The sequence below is a fragment of the Ananas comosus genome, linkage group 7 (assembly GCF_001540865.1).
Source record: "Ananas comosus cultivar F153 linkage group 7, ASM154086v1, whole genome shotgun sequence".
NCBI lineage: Eukaryota > Viridiplantae > Streptophyta > Magnoliopsida > Poales > Bromeliaceae > Ananas > Ananas comosus.
The window spans coordinates 7,272,633-7,290,140 of record NC_033627.1 but is presented as its reverse complement, the minus strand read 5'-3'; the positions used below and the strand labels follow the sequence as shown (position 1 = coordinate 7,290,140).

The following is a 17,508-nucleotide window of genomic DNA, read 5'->3' as shown; positions in this document are numbered from 1 at the left end:
ATAGTCTAAGCAATAAAGTAAGCTTCATTGGCATGCTAGTAAAGAATTGTTAATAGTATATCAAAAGAGATTATATTACCACATAATCACTTAAAAAAATCAAAGAAATAATAATACAACTTTATAATGATATTAAACAAGCAGATTTATCATAGACAGTTGACATAGTGCATTTATCATAGCAAACATTTTTCATTACCCTACCACCATTATGTTAAGACAGCCCAAATCCTTTATGTTTCCAGTCCTCATCTAGTTTCGACAGGAAAAAGAATAACCAGTGCTCCTTATCAACATCAAACCAATCCAAACTTCCTTGTCACATTTCTCATAACACTCATATACATCACATACCCCATAAACTAAAAATTCTCCTCCCCGCGTCACACATAGATGGCCAAAACTACCAACACTAACATGAGATGACTCATTTAACAGAGGTTGGGACCACTATGATTTCCTTCCGATTAGTGATAATGTTTCAGAAAAGTTGCTAGTTATACAGCATCACGCTGAGGAATGATAAATACAAAGCATAAGGCCATAGAGCATGTGGAGCTTGGCAGTATAGATTCTCTACGGTACACTAGAACTGGAGATACAGATTCGAGGATAAAGCAAACTGAAAAGACATAAGCAGGACAATTAACAACTCACAAGCATTTGTAATGCACCATCTTTGTCAATACGAGGTTCTGGTATGCATCTAAGAATAGCCTCAAAAAGTGGGCCAAGATCATCAGCCAGATTATCTGGAGAAAGTCCTGCTTTTCCCTTGATGCCACTTGCATAAATCACTTGGAAATCGCACTGTATATAATAAAAGAAAAATAGTAAGAATGTCTACTGAAGAATTTGTTTCTTATTTTTTCTACCAAGTTAACAAGACAAATTACTAGCATATTAACTTGAAATTTACCTGTTCATCAGTTGCATTCAATTCAATAAAAAGTTCAAATGTGGAATTGACTACAAAATCTGGACGAGCTGAAGACCTGTCAATTTTATTCACGACAACCACAACAGCATGTCCAAATTCTAAAGCTTTCTTCAAAACAAATCTTGTCTGTGGCATCGGTCCTTCTACAGAATCTACCTACATAAAAGAGCATCCAACCATCAAATGAGAACGAGACAATAGATCAGAGGCTAAGCATCCTAAGATGCTCTAACAAACCAGAAGCATTTTTAAATACAGAAATTTATACTGCAAGACCAACAATAGTGTGGTTCTATAATTCTCTGATATAAGCAAAATTCTATCAGAAATATTCAAACAGAGAATGTTGATCAGAGAACGTTGATATCCACATAAAATACCACACCCCAAAAATATAGCCAATATAAGCGCAAGTCAGTGACTAGGTGCTATGAAATAGATAACAATCGTGTAATCTGCAAGAGCTAAATTTTGAATGACACCGGAAACAACTTGAAAAGTTTTAGCATCAGAAAAACTAGGGCATGAACTGTGAAAAAACTTTTTCTTAAATCAAGTAATGCCATTATAATTCACTCCGAATCAACACGAGTCTTGAAAATATTAAGCTCGAAAACTTAACAACTAGCAAAGGGCATGCCAACATATTCCTACACAAACAAATATACAAGTAATGAGTTAAAACTGAATAGGGGCAAGCAAACCCAAATAATTGACAAAAACAATATGTAGTTGAGATTTCCCAGAGATTACACATATTCAAATTGATCAAAGTGTATGTTTGACTAGTACCACTAGAAGAACTCCTTCAACCATGTTGAGGACACGTTCAACCTCCCCACCAAAGTCAGAATGACCTGGAGTATCAATAATGTTTATCTTAGTCCCCTTGTAGGATATTGATGTATTTTTGCTAAGTATTGTGATTCCTCTTTCTCGTTCCAAATCATTCGAGTCCATTATTCTTTCCTGTACAATTTGGTTGTCACGGAAAACCTGGGGAACAAAAGAAATACAAGACAATCAATGTTGAAGGAACCTGCATGTTTTAATAGTTCAAGCTATCTATACTCAGCCAAACATCTCGTCCATTCGCAACCTTCATTCCTGCCTGTCTATACTTTCAGCAATTCAAAGGCGCCTTTTCATGAAATTAGACACCAAAAGCGTAAGATTTTTCAATTTGATATTTTCATCTTTCTATTTCCATGTTAATTCAAGAATTTAAATTACCTAATCAAGATAAGGATAGGGTTTTTTTAATTAAAACTATTACTTTTATGTGAATATGTCAATTCCTCTTCAAATATTTATGCAATTGAAGATAATGAAAAAGATACCATTCTCATGTATGTCAAAGTTACAGGCTATTAAATTATGCTGATGAACTTGAAGTATCTGAATTTCCAAGATATAAACATTCTAGTTTCATAGCACCAAAAAGCATAGATGATAAGAGAAAGAAAAGCATGTGCAGAGGTGAGAAAGGACCCAACTTGTGATCTGATTTGAAGCATATAACCAGAATATATAAAGTAAAGTGGATGATTCTACCTTTGCTTGCTTCAACATTGCATCCACCAAAGTTGTTTTCCCATGATCTACATGGGCAATAATCGCAATATTCCGCACATCTCTCCTTGTCATTTCTTTTTTCTTGGTAACTGCAGAAGCCAAAAAATAAAGCCATTAGTCAATTCTTGCAAAATAATATAATATACTTTCCAGTTTGTTTCATAGATTACTAAAGCTACCATTACTTATAATCCAAGATACAGATGGCCAGCTAGATTCCTTCATCAGAATGAAATTCTTCATCATCATAAAAACAAAATTAGACTGGCAGGAAATGTACCAATTCAAGATAACTTTGCATATACCACGTAATCAGTAAATTTCATATGCCTACTCACAAATAACAGTTTTTATTAACCATAGATAGAAAGGAAACATGGATTTCCTTAACAACTGATCCAGGTAGTATTTCTGCTCACTCGAAACATCAGCCAGGGCTTTTTGACAATGTAAAGCAATATAATTACGCAATGAAACACCTTCTACTTATATTAACAGCCAGCACCTTGTTCGGACATCTAAACAGACCATAAGATAAAAATGTTGTACTTACATGACAGGAAATTGGATAAATAAGTGGGAAATAGGATAAACAAGTGGGAACTAAGTATTGATTATCTGACACCCGTCCAAGAAGTGAATTTATGTTTACTTTTAAGTACTTGGTATCATGCCTAGTTAATCGCATATTATTGAACAAATTACACCAAAAAAACACAGCTCAACATTTCTTTCTTCTTTTTTCTTTTTTCTCTTTTTCAACTGCAGCTACCTGGTTTTTAAATGGACTGGGTTATACCTAGGTACCATACTTGTTTGGACAAGACTTAAATCACTTGTTCGTCCGCTAATGCATGAACGTAATTACACAAAATCGTATCGAATACCAACCATTTCTCCGACTCTTCAAACACCACCCCATCCGCCCTCCCCGAGAACACACACGAAAAGCTTGCTTAGAACACTAGCTAAAAGCCCAAACGGACGGGGAAATTACCCGAGGCAGCTTCCGCAGTTGAAGAGGCCGAGCATGTAACATCCACTCGCCGACGCGACAATCTCAAGGCGTTTTTGCTTCCGTTAGTGGCCCGAGGCGGGCGGAGGCCACACCCGAAAATCTCCTTCCGGAGACAGAGGGAGTGGCGAGAAACTCTGCTAGGGATAGGTTTAGGGTTGACGACGGGAAGAGTGGGAGAAGACGAAGGCCTGAGCGGGGAGAGGACGCCGACCGCCGTTTCCATTTGCTCGACGGGGGAGCGCGAGACGACGGAGCAGTAGAGCGAATGGATATATGTCATATGTGGGTGGCGAAAAGCGGACGCTCTAATGAGTCTGGGGATACTGTCGAGTTTGTGTGCAGGTATTCCGCAGGAGCGGCTTTAAGTCAAGGGACGCCTTACAAGCGGGGGCATCGCATCATCACAGAAAATTAGTCAGTCGTGTGACGACTGACGAATGGCTCCGGTGGGATAAGCTAGGGTAACGGATGGCGTGGCTGCTCTTATGTTTTGAGGGAGAAAATGAGAGAGACCCAGGTCTGCCTGAATATGCGGTTCGAACAAATAAATATAAATAATAAATAAACAATAAAATTAGGAAAATTAATGTGCGGCTGTCGAGGAAACGACAAATACGATAAATTACGGGACATTTTTTTTATAAAACAACTCTTTAAAATTTTAAAATTTTAAAATTTGTAAAACAATCCCTATTTTCGCCGAGTCTTATTAAATACGATAAACGATTCACCACCTTCCTTATTTTTCACAAAGTCAATAAATTATTCACCACCCTTTCGTTTATTTACTGTTTCTTTCTTTATCTTACATATAATTCTAACAACCACATAAAAATTTTAACAAATTACATATAATCTTAACAACCTAAAAATTCAAATAATCTGAAAATCTTAATAATCTATCCATATAATTTCATATAATTTTAAAAAAATCCTAAAAATGTATCTATATAATTTCATATAATCTCAACAGCCTGAAAAATCCTAATAATCTATCTATACAACCCTAATATTCAGATAAAAATTCTAATGATCCACATATAATCTTAATAATCTCACTTTTTTCTATTTCCTTTATAATATACGCACAATTTTAATGAATATGGCGAGCGATTCACCGATTTAAAAAAAATAGGAGAAAGCGGTAAAAAATTCGCCGCATTTAAAAGAAATTAGAGAACGGGGTGAACGATTCACCGTTTTTAAAAGAAATTTGGCAGGGTTATTTCGTAAATTATAAAATGTTAGATGATTATTTTATAAAAAAGTCCTAAATTACGTAAGTCTCTTATATAACACATACATCATATTATTAATAATTATTCAATCATATTTCTATATTAGAAAAAAATATAATAAAAATATTTTTCTAATAATCAACGAGTGAATCTAAGAAAATTAATTTAGTTGGTTGGAAAGACCACATCAGCAATATAATTGGTGCATTTTAGATTTTCTTTTTTCTACCGTAGTAATCACATTAGTAATGTGGTATCTCCAGATGATCGACTTGTTTGTCTAAAATTTATCCATTTCATCATAATTTTTTTAAAAAATATTTTTATTATATTATTTTTTAAAAAAAAGTGATGTAATTTGCTAAATATATATGATTTTTTTTAATAAAGTGTTTAGTAGGGGTGAGAACGGATCGGATATTATTCGAAAATAATTGCACCTGTATTTAATAATATCTTTATCCAAATAAAAAATAACCAGATTCGGCCGTATACAAATAAGGATATAGTTTTAGGGAGTTAAATTTTTCCGAATATCCGAAAAAGGGGAAATAGATCCCCCGGCCCAATTTCGCCTGCCCGGCCCGCCCAAATTCCCGGCCTGCCCAAATTCCTTACCTCTATAGTTGATCTCTCTTGTTTACTCATCTAATTCATTACCAATCAAGATACCAAGGGATGATTAATACATCTTGTGAAAAAATAAGGTGATTTCTCGTGTTATTCATTTATTTTATAATGAGTTATATATTAAAATTACATATTTATATGTGAAAAAAATATAATTAGGAAAAATCGTATAGGAAAGTAAAGTAAAATGTTAATGTTTATTATTAACGGAATATATATCTGATCCATATTCGAATTCGAAAAATATTCGATTATATCCGAATCCGTTTTTAGCATATATGATAATAAAAATTTAGCATCCAACACATATTCGTATCAAAAAAATATATATATGGATGCGGATATGGTTTCATCAAATATCTGACCATATCCGATCCGTTTACACCCCTAGCATTTTGTCACCTCTTTTAAAAATATGATTTTAATTTTTAGAATTACTTTTCTAACAAAGCCTCCAAACTCAGAAGTAGGTTAAATCTAGTCCCTAAAATTTGATTTTAATTTTAGACTCAAATTAGAAATTAAAATTTAATTTTAAATTTAATTTTAAATTCTAAATACCAAATTTTAAATTTTAAAATTTAAATTTAAATTCAAATATCAACTTTAAATTTTAGTTCATATTTTATATTTTATATTTTAATTTTAAATTTTAAAATAAAATTTAGTAAAAAAAAATTGCAAATAGTAAATAAAAATTTGTGAAATAACTTTACAAAATCACTTCAGAAATATCACTTTCCTACTAAATTCAACCAAATACTGTACAATTTTAACTAAAATTAATTCTCCAAACTAAAATCAATTCTTTATAAATTACTTCTCCAACCAAGCCAAACAGGTGTATACAGTTGAATTGGAATATTACCAAAAAAGGAAAAATTGTATATTTTGCTTTACTTTTTTAATAATAAAATTTTGACTAAAATACATAAAACTTCCCTGTCAAAATCCGATTTTACACTTACCCCGCTGTCATTTAAAAACTTACACTTTGCACCCTTGTAAAATAAAAAATATTCACTTCACCCCCTGCCGTTAGTAATCCGTTAGGGTTTCGTTTATAAAATATTATTAAATATTTTTTATGCCAAAAATGCCCTCAGTCTTCTCTCCTGTGAACAAGATGAGGGGCAAAATGGTGAGGGCAAAATGGTTATTTTATCATTATAGTTCACACCGTACCCCCTGTGAACATTTTTCATTTTACAAGGGGGCAAAGTGTAGATTTTTAAATGACAGGGAGGGAAAGTAAAAAAATCGGATTTTGACTGGGGGTTTTTCTATAATTTTGAAAGTTTTAAAGGAGCCTGAGAATCTATTTAGATTGTATCTAACACCTAGAGGGGGTGAATAGGTGTAATAACCAAAAAGCATAAATCTCAATGCGAAAAAAATAAATGCGGAAAATAAAAATCACACCGAGATTTACTGTAACACACTGGATATTTGCAAATTGCGAGGTTCGAGTGATTGGATGTGTTTCGAGCTTTTCCACACTTGGTGGAGGGTCGTAAAATATTTTCCGATCCAAAAAGTTCGAAAACCTGAGTTCTGGACAAGTCCTGAGAGTTTTCACTCTCGGGGACCGGTCCCTCTTAGGAGAGACCGGTCCCCCAGTGAACAGTGTTGCGCAGCCGGTGAGGCAACCGGTCCCTGGCGGGCGAGACCGGTCCCCGAGCGCGTCTACGTAGTGAAAGACCGGTCCCGCGCGGGGAGAGACCGGTTCCCGAACGTTGGTTTCTCAGGTTCGACACGAGAGATCGGTCCCTTGCAAGGAGAGACCGATCCCTTTGGGCGAAAACTGCCCAGACCGGGCTGTTGCAATATTGGATTTTTGAGGGGCCTCTTGGGATTTTGTTACATTAGATGGCTTATATGACCACTCCACCCTCTCTCTTTCTCATTTCTCTCCTCACACTCCCTCCATACCCTTGTTAGAGAGAGAAGAAGGAGAAGAATAAGAAGGAGAAGAAGATGAGGAGGAGGATCTAGCTTGGACTTGGAGCATTTCTTTGTCTCTCTTCCTCTTCCTACCTTGTTGGTGCTTGAAGGCTTGGGCTTGGAGCTTGCAAAGGAGGAGATCTTCACCCTTGGAGCTTGGATTGGAGCTTCTAAGGAGGTTTGTTGCTCATTTCCTTCCCCTAGACCTTGATTTGAGGATTTTTAGTAGATGAAACCCTAGAATGGGAAATCTAGGGTTTATTTGGGGCTTTTTGATTGGAGGCTTTTTGAGCTAATCTAATGAGATTAGAACCTTGGTTTAGATTGCTTTGGAAGGATTCTAGCTCTCTTTAGAAGCTTGAGGGGAATTTTCTACACATTAGGTGAGTTTTAGCCCTTTTTGCCTTGTTGGTTAATATTTGATCTTATAGTTGATCGTAATGCCCTTGTATCTCTTCGCTCAATACTTTTAGGATACTTTGAGACTCGTGGACAACTTCGTTCCGCGAAACGAGGCACTGCGCGACGGTTCGGTGGGTTTGACCTAGCCACACAATGGGAAGATCTCATTTGTGAAGATTTGAGTATCGTTAATTGAAAAAGTATGCATATTCATGTTAGATGTATTTATTATGATTTTTAGAATGCTTAAAATGCCTATGTTATATGTGATGAAATTTTGGACCTCTATGTAGTAGAGAGGTGCTTGAGAGATCTATGATTGCATTTAACATTCTATGTGAAACTTGGTTTCATGCTTCTATAGTGTAAATGAGCTTTGATTCATGCATTTAAACTTAAGTTTATTTGAGATATGAAATATGACAAAAATTGCCATATAGAGGCATCGAACTAGAATGTATGTGAATTAGAGAGCTAATGTCATCAAGCGGCATTGAGCTCGGGACATGTGTGAACCTAATGGATAGGGCTATCGAGGGATTTGGAAACATGTTGAATATTCAATTGTTTAAATGTCGTCAAGGGGCACTAGGCGTAACGAATGTTGAAACTTCACATTGTGACTTAAACTAGATCTTCGGGATGCTAGTGACTATACCATGTTAGAGACATGAGGATTGGATGCTTGAGACTTGGACTATGCTTGCTTGCCATTTGTGCTCATTCGCACATGCTTGTGAGGGTCGCTCCCTACAAGCCGGCACTCCGGAGTTAGCCTACGGGATTTATGTTTGCTCGTGCGGTATTGAGAAGCCTACGGGGTCGAGTGGGACAAACACATTCCAAGAGTAGGGATGTTGGGCTACCACAGGCACTTAGGCGGCACAAGCTGGACTACCTTTGATAGGTCCTTAATTGAAAATGGAAATCGACACGGTGTTGAGAACGAATGATCACTACTAGATAGACTTAGTAGTTGGATTACTTTGACATGCTCACGACATAGCTTTGGGACATTAGGTATACTTGCTTGTTTCATTTATTGCATTGTAGTATACTTGGTTGCTTGATAGAGCTCATTCCCTACGTATGGACATACTGCATCGAGATACTTACTTGTCGGTTATGATTGGAACTTAATAGTCATGCTTTGGACATACTTATCATGATAGAGTAGATGTTCTATACTTTGACATCATGCTTACTTGAGACATAGTAGTATAGCATTTCATTTATGCTTTCTTTCAGCAGTTCTTATACTCGCTCTTTATTGCTTATTATTATTGTCGTTACTTACCCTTCTCTTTGGGGCCTAGTGGAGCTTGAGCTGAGGTCAGTAATTGCCCACTGGGAACTATAAATTATAGTTCTCACGCCCTCTTTTCTCGATGTTTTTCAGAGCCTTCCACGCCGGGAGAGGCTAGGGACCGCGGAAAGGGAGTTGCTTGAGAACCTACGAGGTGGGTAGTGCTTCTCAAACTCGTTGAACTTCCCTCTATGCCTAATGTGTCATTCAATTGAGCATATGTTTATACATTATTGCATGCATTTTAGGATAAAGTAATGAGAAAAAAATGAGATGTTGCATGATTGTGAGTACAACTTGCATAATGAGATGGTTGAGAACCTTATGAATGTCAAAAACCGTATATGTATGCATGAGAGAAAATGTGAGCACCAAAGTGAGGCGAAAGAACAGAGTGACACAATGACGTAGATCGAGTGGCATTTGATAATGTAAAGTAAAGTGACACTAGAGGTAGTGTAAGGCAAAGAATCAATGTGATGTAAAGAATAATGTTAATGACTAAAGTGAAAGCAAAGTGGGGTGTAAAGAACAAGAATGCTAAAGATAGCCAAAGGTAAAGAAATGTAAAGAACATGATTGCTAGAGTTAGCAAAAGTAAAAGAAAAGTAAAGAACAACGATTGCTAGAGTGGCAACATAAAGTGAAATAAAGAACACTAGAGTTAGTGTAAAGTCAAGATTGAACATACAATCCTTTGAGTTAAGGATTCGATCATACTTGCTACGAGTTTCGTGCTCGAGGGCGGTCGCTCCCCCTCGGGCGATGCGCTCCGGAGTTTTTGCATCACGGGTTGGAGTAAACCGGAAGGACGGTCCTAGCGGGTGAGTTCCTGCGATGATGGACTTAATGTGAAGCAAGTTAATGAGGCGAAACCCCCGGGTTAGTCGTGAGATTAAAGAATAAAGAGCAAAGAACAAAGATAAAGTGTAAAGTATAAAGAACAAAGAACTTGCATAATCTGCATATGTAATGTTGAGTATATTTTCTGCTTATTGTTCAGGCATATTAGCATCATATTATAGATTGGTTACTACATTCAGCTTATCCTTTCTATTATGCCTGAGTTAGTCCTAGTGGGAAAGTCGGTGAAGTTGAGGCCGAACCCACTGGGAACTTTATTGTAGTTCTTACCCCCTCTTTATTTCCACAGAGTCGGGACCGACGAGCCGGCGAGCGACCGAGGTAAAAGTATCGCGCCTTAGACAGAGGCCACCAGAGTTGAGTTGGGTTTATATTTTGTTAGTAGAGTACCCTATGTTCATCTTTTGTATTTGATGACTAGTGATGTAAAGAAAAGAATGNGAGCCGGCGAGCGACCGAGGTAAAAGTATCGCGCCTTAGACAGAGGCCACCAGAGTTGAGTTGGGTTTATATTTTGTTAGTAGAGTACCCTATGTTCATCTTTTGTATTTGATGACTAGTGATGTAAAGAAAAGAATGTAAAGCTCATTTTGAGGTAAATGTGATGTAAAAAGAAATGATGCAAGCAATATAATGTAATGAAATGCAAAGAATCAAGAATGAAAAGGGATACATGTATGTGATCAAAATAAATCATAGTACTTGTGTAGTTGCATAGTTATCCTATTACGTCACTCGTGGCTATTGCTTACCCTCGTGTAAGCCGTAATTGTATGTTTCCGCTAGTGCACTTCTTGTTTGAAAATGTACATGTGATGAGCCTTTGGCGGACAGGAAAAACTCTGTCCGTTCGGCGTCTGTTTGACGTGCTCGGGCCGGCCTAAATTGGTATCGGTCCCGGGGCGTGACAGAACGCGAGGCCACGTGGGAGTTGGAGAGCGCACTACAGGAGCGCTATCCCTATCTTTTTCAGATGGAGGCTTGAGGTACTCTGTCTTTGAGTTTCGCGGACGAAACTCCTTTTTAGGAGGGGTGAATGTAACACACTGGACCTTTACAAATTGCGAGGTTCGAGTGTTTGAGTTGTGTTTTGAGTTTTTCCAGATTTTCTGGAGGGTCGTGGACAGTGGTCCGACCCATGGCTCGCATCCCGAGGAATATGGTATTTTATATAGCGCTAAGGTCACTAAAAGGATGGACTTAGGCAGCCCTCAGATTGCACTCTGCACATGGTGAAACCGGTGACAAGTCGCTGGTTGTACCGATATATGATTTGTACCGGTACACCTTGATGGTTGTACCGGTACACTTCTGTTTTTTGCCAACCCGAGCCTCGGGTTTGCATTTTCGCGGGATTTGTACCGATACACTTTCCCGCGTACCGGTACACTTTGGCAGATTTTGAGCAGTTTGAACTGCAGGGGTGTTTTTGTAATTGTGGCCTTCTATATCACCACCCACGCCCCTAGGGCTCTTTCCTATACTGAGATCAGTGGAGATAAGGTAAGAGAAGCTCTTCCTTGCCTTCCATTTGGATTTGATCTCCTTTTAACTTGGATTTTGGTGGATTAAACCTCTCTTTTTGCTTGTTTTGCTTGTTGGAGGCTTTCCTACCATTGGAGCTTGGATTTGAAGCTTGGTTGAGGGAAGATCTTTAAAGTTTGAGATCTTTGAACCTTATTTGAAGCCTCTAAAAGGTTAGTAGCAAGATCTTTTCCTCTAGATTTGGTTTTTGAAGGTTTTTTTGAGATAAAACCCTAGAATGGAAACCTAGGGTTGATTTTGGGCATTTTTGATTTAGGTCTTTTGGGGCTCAATCTCTTGGATTAGAATCTTCCATTAAGTTGGATTGGAAGGGTTCTAGCTCTCTTTTGGAGCTTAAGAAGATATTTCTTCATTGAATGTGAGTTTTGGCCCTTTTCTTAAGACGGTTAAAGATCGAGCTAGGGATTGTTCGTAACGTTCGTTTCTCTCTTCTTTCCTTACCTTTAGGGTGCTAGAGGACTAGGGGACAACTTCGTTTGAGCTTACGAAGGGTTCCGAGACGCTTCGGTGGGTTTGACCTAGCCACACAATGAGAAAATCTCATTTGTGATGATTTGAGTATCGTAAAATAAGAAAGCATGCATAATCATGTTAGATGTAATATTTATGAATTTTAGAATGCTTTAAATGCCTATGTTACATACATTGTATTTTCAGACCTCTATGAAGTAGAGAACTTGCATGTGAGGCTTATGTGTGCATTAGCATTCTTATGGGAGACTTGGGTTCCTATTTATATAGTAGTATTGATATATGTAAAGTGCCATTGGACTTAAACCCTAGTTGGACATGAAACTATTATAATGCCATAAAGGGGCATTGGACTAGATTGGCATGCGAATTAGAGAGCTAATGTCATTAAGCGGCATTGAGCTTAGGTTATTGTGTACCTAACGGATAGGGCCATTGAGAGAATTAGAACATGCTTGAACATCGAAATGTCTAAGTGTCATAAAGGGGCACTAGACATAGTGAATGTTGGAACTTCACATTGTGACATTGAACTAGATCTTCGAGATGTTAGTGACTATTACCATGTTAGAGACATGACGATTGGGAACTTGAGACATTAACTACGCTTGCTTGCCATTTGTGCTCATTCGCACATGCTTTTGAGGGTCGCTCCCTACAAGCCGGCACTCCGGAGTTGGCCTACGCGACTTATGCTCGCTTGTGCTGTATTGAGAAACCTACGGAGTCGGGAGTGATAGACTCATTCCTAGAGTAGGAATGCTGGAGCTACCACCGACACTTAGGTGGCACAAGCTGGACTACATTTATGTAGGTCCTAGAACATGATTAAACAATGACATTGAACCGGAAAATGATAATCACTACTAGATAGGCTTAGTAGTTTGATTACTTTGACATGCTTATAGCATAGTGTTGGGACTTGTAGTATACATGATAGTTTTATTGGTCGCATCATAGTATACTTGGCTATCATGATAGAGCATATTCATCATATATTGATATATTGGATCATGATACCTACTAGCTCGTGATGTGGGGACATATTAGTCATGCTTGGACATACTTCATTTTGATAAAGTAAATGTACAACACATTGACATCATATTTACTTGCGACATAGTAGCTTAGCATTTTAATTATGCTTTCATAAATGCAATCTATTTATTATTATTGTTGCTTTTCGGACTTACCCTTTTCTTTTGGGGCCAGTGGTGCATTGAGCTGAGGTCAGTAATTGCCCACTGCGAACTATAAATTATAGTTCTCACGCCCTCTATTTTATGTCTTATTTCAGAACCTTCCACGTCGGGAGAGGCTAGGGACCGTGGAAAAGGTATCGCCTCGAGCTAGCTTGCTATCGAGGGACGCGTTGATAGGTGGTCTACCTCTCGTTGTTTTCTTTTTGGAGAGGTTGAGAGATGTATCCATGTTTAGAGACCACCCTTTTGTGTACCCTTTTTTGGAGATTGTTATTGTATAACTTTATGACTCACTTTTATTGTTTAGTCTATTTTTCTACCACCTTATTATAGATGATAGATTTACACTTGTTCTGATATCTCTAGTTGTATATCATCTTTTGGCTTTATTTTCTGCTGTTGTTGTAGACGCCTTATATGTGCTGACATATGGCGTGTCTGGGCGCGCTACCGAGAGGGCCTCCGCCGGTCCCGGGGCGTGACACATATAGCATCATGCCCGGCCTGGGAGCGAGGCAATCCTGTCACGAAATCCATGGTGATCTTCTCCCCTTCCACACGGAAATAGGTAAACTCTAAAGTTTCCCCGCGGGAACTCAGTGCTCAGCCTTTACGATCCCCGAGAGTGAAAACTCTCAGGACTTGCCAAAACTCTAGAGATCGAACTTTTAGGCCGGTATACATCGACGGCCCTCCACCAAGTGTGGAAAGGTTCGGAATACATATCGAACACTCGAACCTCGCAATTTGCAAAGGTCCAGTGTGCTACAGGAGGTAACAGAGGTCTCCAACTCCTCCAAGTTTGCCGCATTGTACGCCCCAACAGACTTAGAGTGTGTCATCGGCATAACAGTAAAACATCATGAAAGCGCAAGTTAGTAAAACCCACGCTATCGCAACCCCGCTCAACAAATAAGTAACCAAATCATGCGAAAGTAAGGAAGTGCTCTTTACTACTAACTCCCGATGTTATGTTGTCGGCCGCCAACGTAACCCTTCATGAAGTTAGAAGCTATACACTTCGATCAACTCCAACATTTTTAGAGTTATCACAGAACCCAATCATGATACTTTCTCTTACGAATCAAATAGACCTCGTCTCTCACGAGCCTATTTCCTATAGTCTAACCGGCCTAAGGGCTGCTAGGTCCACTAAGACTCAACCCTAGGCTCTAATACCAAATTAATGTGTCATGTCCCGAAACCCGGCATAGGCACGCCTGGTGCATGCCCAGACCCGCCATATGCCTACACATATAAGGCGTCTACAACCATAGAGATATGAAAGCAAGTAGAAGTAAGACAACTAGAGATATCAGAGCAACAGCAGCTAAATTCTAACAATAAGTAGAGAGAAAGGAAACTAATTGTAATATACTGAATCTTGAGCCTCTTGGTAAGTTCGAGGGGTGGATCGGCTTTTGGAACTGGTCTATGACTTTTGCAAAACTATTGAAAGGTTTTTGATAAGTTACTAGAGTAAGTAAGTAACTAGGAATGGAAAAGTGCATCGCAAATGCATTATCAATTGTAATGCTTCGAATTTGGTCAATTACGAAATTTGAACGTGGGAAAAGGTACATAAAACTGCCCTACACATTCTAAAGGGTTTGGATAAGTTTTTTGGACAAGTTAGAGAGTGATTGGAGGGTTAAAAGTAAGAAAGTGCATTAATCTGGCGAAATCAATGTTTTTCTGCTTGCTGTACCGGTACAGCCACATCGTGTACCGGTACACAATGCCAGAAACGTGGCAGCAAGGGTTTTTTGGTAATTTCATATTCTATCCCTATCTATTTGATCCCAGGACGACTCCAGGAGCTCTGTGGATGTTGCTAGAGTCCAGAGAAGGGTTTCCTTCACCTTCTCTCCCTCTCTCTCTAGAAGTTTTCTCTCTCTACATTGAAATCAATGATTTAGCTCGATTTCGTCGCCTCGCTTGTTCTTTGCTGCTGGCGAGTGTCGCTGAGCCTTTGTGGACGTGTGAGAGGGTATTTTAGAAGGTTTTTCGCAGCACCAAACCAGTGAGTTGCTGGTTGGAAGCTTGAAAAGGTAAACGACTCGATTTTTCCGTTATCGGCGTTCTATTCGTCGATTTGATTTGTGATTTTGAGTTTTTGCTTCCAACTGACTTAAACTGAGAATTCAGCTATTAAATATGAGTTAATTAGCTGTGATTGAACCTCCTTAGACCTGGGCTAAGCTACTTTGAAGCTTATTGGAGATGTTCCATTATTTATGAAGTTATTTCGGCCTATACGCGGATCAATCGAGCGAATTGATGCAGTTTGAGCTTTTCTCTTCCCAGCAGGTTTGCGAATCACATTAAACTCTTTTGGTGACCTGGGAGGCTGGTTTGGAAGGTGTTCCAACTACAGGTAAGCTGAAATTGCTGTGAGGAAACTGAATTTTCAAGATTCCGACTATATCTATTGATACTTGACGACTATGATGCCGTTTTGGAAATTGTTCGCAGCGAGCTTGCAACGGACTTTCGGAGTATCTCCGGCTGATGTGTAAAGGCTTTTAGAAGCTTAATTTGAGGTATTAACTGAACCCAAAACAGGGATTCAAGTTATTACTTTGTACTAAGTGCAAATTGTACCGAAATTGGACATTTCGGCCGTAGTTTTGATGCGCTTTTCGTGTTTCGTTTTCAGCAGCGTCGAGACTCCGTTGAGCAGGGTTCGGGACTCCTTTTGGCTGGATTGAGCTTGGTGATAGGTGGGTCGGACTTTCCCGAAATGGGTGAATTTCCCTCTATGTTTCCTTTGACATATGAGTTGAAGCTATTACGTATTCTTGTGAATATATGTATAGTTCATGGCATTAAGACACGCATTCATGTGTAGATCATATTGGATATGATCGCATTCCTAACAGTACTGGAAAACTCATGATTAGTTCCCTCCACATGGTTATCTGTTGGATTACTATATATTCGTGATATTCGTAGCTCGCATAAATAATTGGACTGGTTGTCATTCAAGTAGATATGATGGTAAAATCGTGAAGGTACCATTTAGCTCAGCTGAGCAATAAAAGGGAACGATGTACCTAGAATTGGACTATGCCAATTGATATGATTAGTATCTTGGTTAAACTCTGAATACATCACGTAAAGGTAATTATTTGAGTATGCTCATATCATGGTAACATCGTGAATGGCATAGAGATCATGTGAAGAGTGTTCCGTCGTTTATTTTCCTTACTTGTATTGACCTGTTAATTCCTACTTTCACATGATAGATTTGTTTGAAATTCATGTTACGATATATGATCTAGTTAAACAACTAGAATTGAGCATGAAAGCATAACTCGAATGTTATACAACTGAATATAATCTAGTAGATAACTAGATTTGGATATGATAACATACTTGTATAGTCGAGTAGAGATTTATTGGACTACAGGATATGTGCCATGAGTCTTTGAACAGAACATTAGTAAACCACTTTCCTTCTGTGTAAGGAGTAGTGAGAGGTTGTGAATCACTGACCAGGTATAGCCTGATAGAATCACGAGTGTGATGTAAAGCTTTAACTTGTCAAGTTATACTAGTTATTGGTAGAATCATATCAACAAGTTGTTGATAGTGACTTATGATTGGGTACTACAGTGCCGACCTTGGGTCGAGTTGAGATTCCATGTCAGAGACATGATGTCGTTGAGATATTTGTACCCTGGACTATAGCTAGCATGCCATTATGCTCTTTCGTACATGCTTGCGGGGGTCGCGCCCCCCAAGCCCCGCGTTCCGGAGTGGCTTGAGTTGAGATACCATGTCAGGGACATGATGCTGTTGTGAGATTGGTACTATGGACTATGGCTTGCATGCCATTGTGCGCGTTCGCACACGCTTGCGGGGTCGCTCCCTCCCAAGCCAGCACTCCCGAACAGCTTAGCGACAGATGCTCGCAAATGTACGAAGTGAGCGCCGAAATGGAATGCCGTGGGGGAGGCTCATTCCTCGAGTGGGGATGTTGACTACCACGGGGCCATTAGGCACGGCGCGGCTTGAACTTACNACAAAATTAATTTGACCATATATTGGGTATCTTAGAATATATAACTAAGATACAATTGAAAAATACATTTTCTTTACGCTCTATTCATGTACACTGAGGGTATGCCCTCGGTTAAAGCCATGTAATTGAGCAATAAATTATGAATTTCCTTTTGTCCAATTCCAGTTTATCTTCAGCATTTCAGAGGTCTCTTAATCGAAGGTGCCCTAATATTCTATAGGGGTAATTAACAATAGACGCTTGCGTTTATTGGAAGCCATGGATCCGCAATACCTGATAACCATACATACACATACTTTAATCTACATCATGAATACTACCCCACGGGAGAACCAAAAGATTAAAA

At 38.5% G+C, this 17,508-nt stretch overlaps 1 protein-coding gene and 1 long non-coding RNA gene across 5 annotated transcripts in view; one reads left to right on the top strand and one right to left on the bottom strand.

Moving 5' to 3' along the window:
- Positions 1 to 3,918, bottom strand: part of LOC109712614 (GTP-binding protein TypA/BipA homolog) — a 60,839-nt gene extending 56,921 nt beyond the window's left edge. For all 4 annotated transcript variants that reach the window (XM_020236270.1, XM_020236269.1, XM_020236271.1 and 1 more), the window contains exons 1-5: positions 3,513 to 3,918; positions 2,495 to 2,604; positions 1,733 to 1,936; positions 920 to 1,096; positions 658 to 810 (exon numbers count right to left, since the gene is read on the bottom strand). In XM_020236270.1, the coding sequence (XP_020091859.1) occupies positions 658 to 810; positions 920 to 1,096; positions 1,733 to 1,936; positions 2,495 to 2,604; positions 3,513 to 3,813 (945 nt within the window). In that variant the 5' untranslated portion in view covers positions 3,814 to 3,918. The remainder of the gene's footprint in view (positions 1 to 657; positions 811 to 919; positions 1,097 to 1,732; positions 1,937 to 2,494; positions 2,605 to 3,512) is intronic.
- On the top strand, positions 14,947 to 16,462 carry LOC109713380. Its single transcript, XR_002217096.1, has 4 exons — positions 14,947 to 15,186; positions 15,446 to 15,512; positions 15,611 to 15,678; positions 15,795 to 16,462. It is a non-coding gene; the product is annotated as an uncharacterized LOC109713380 (long non-coding RNA).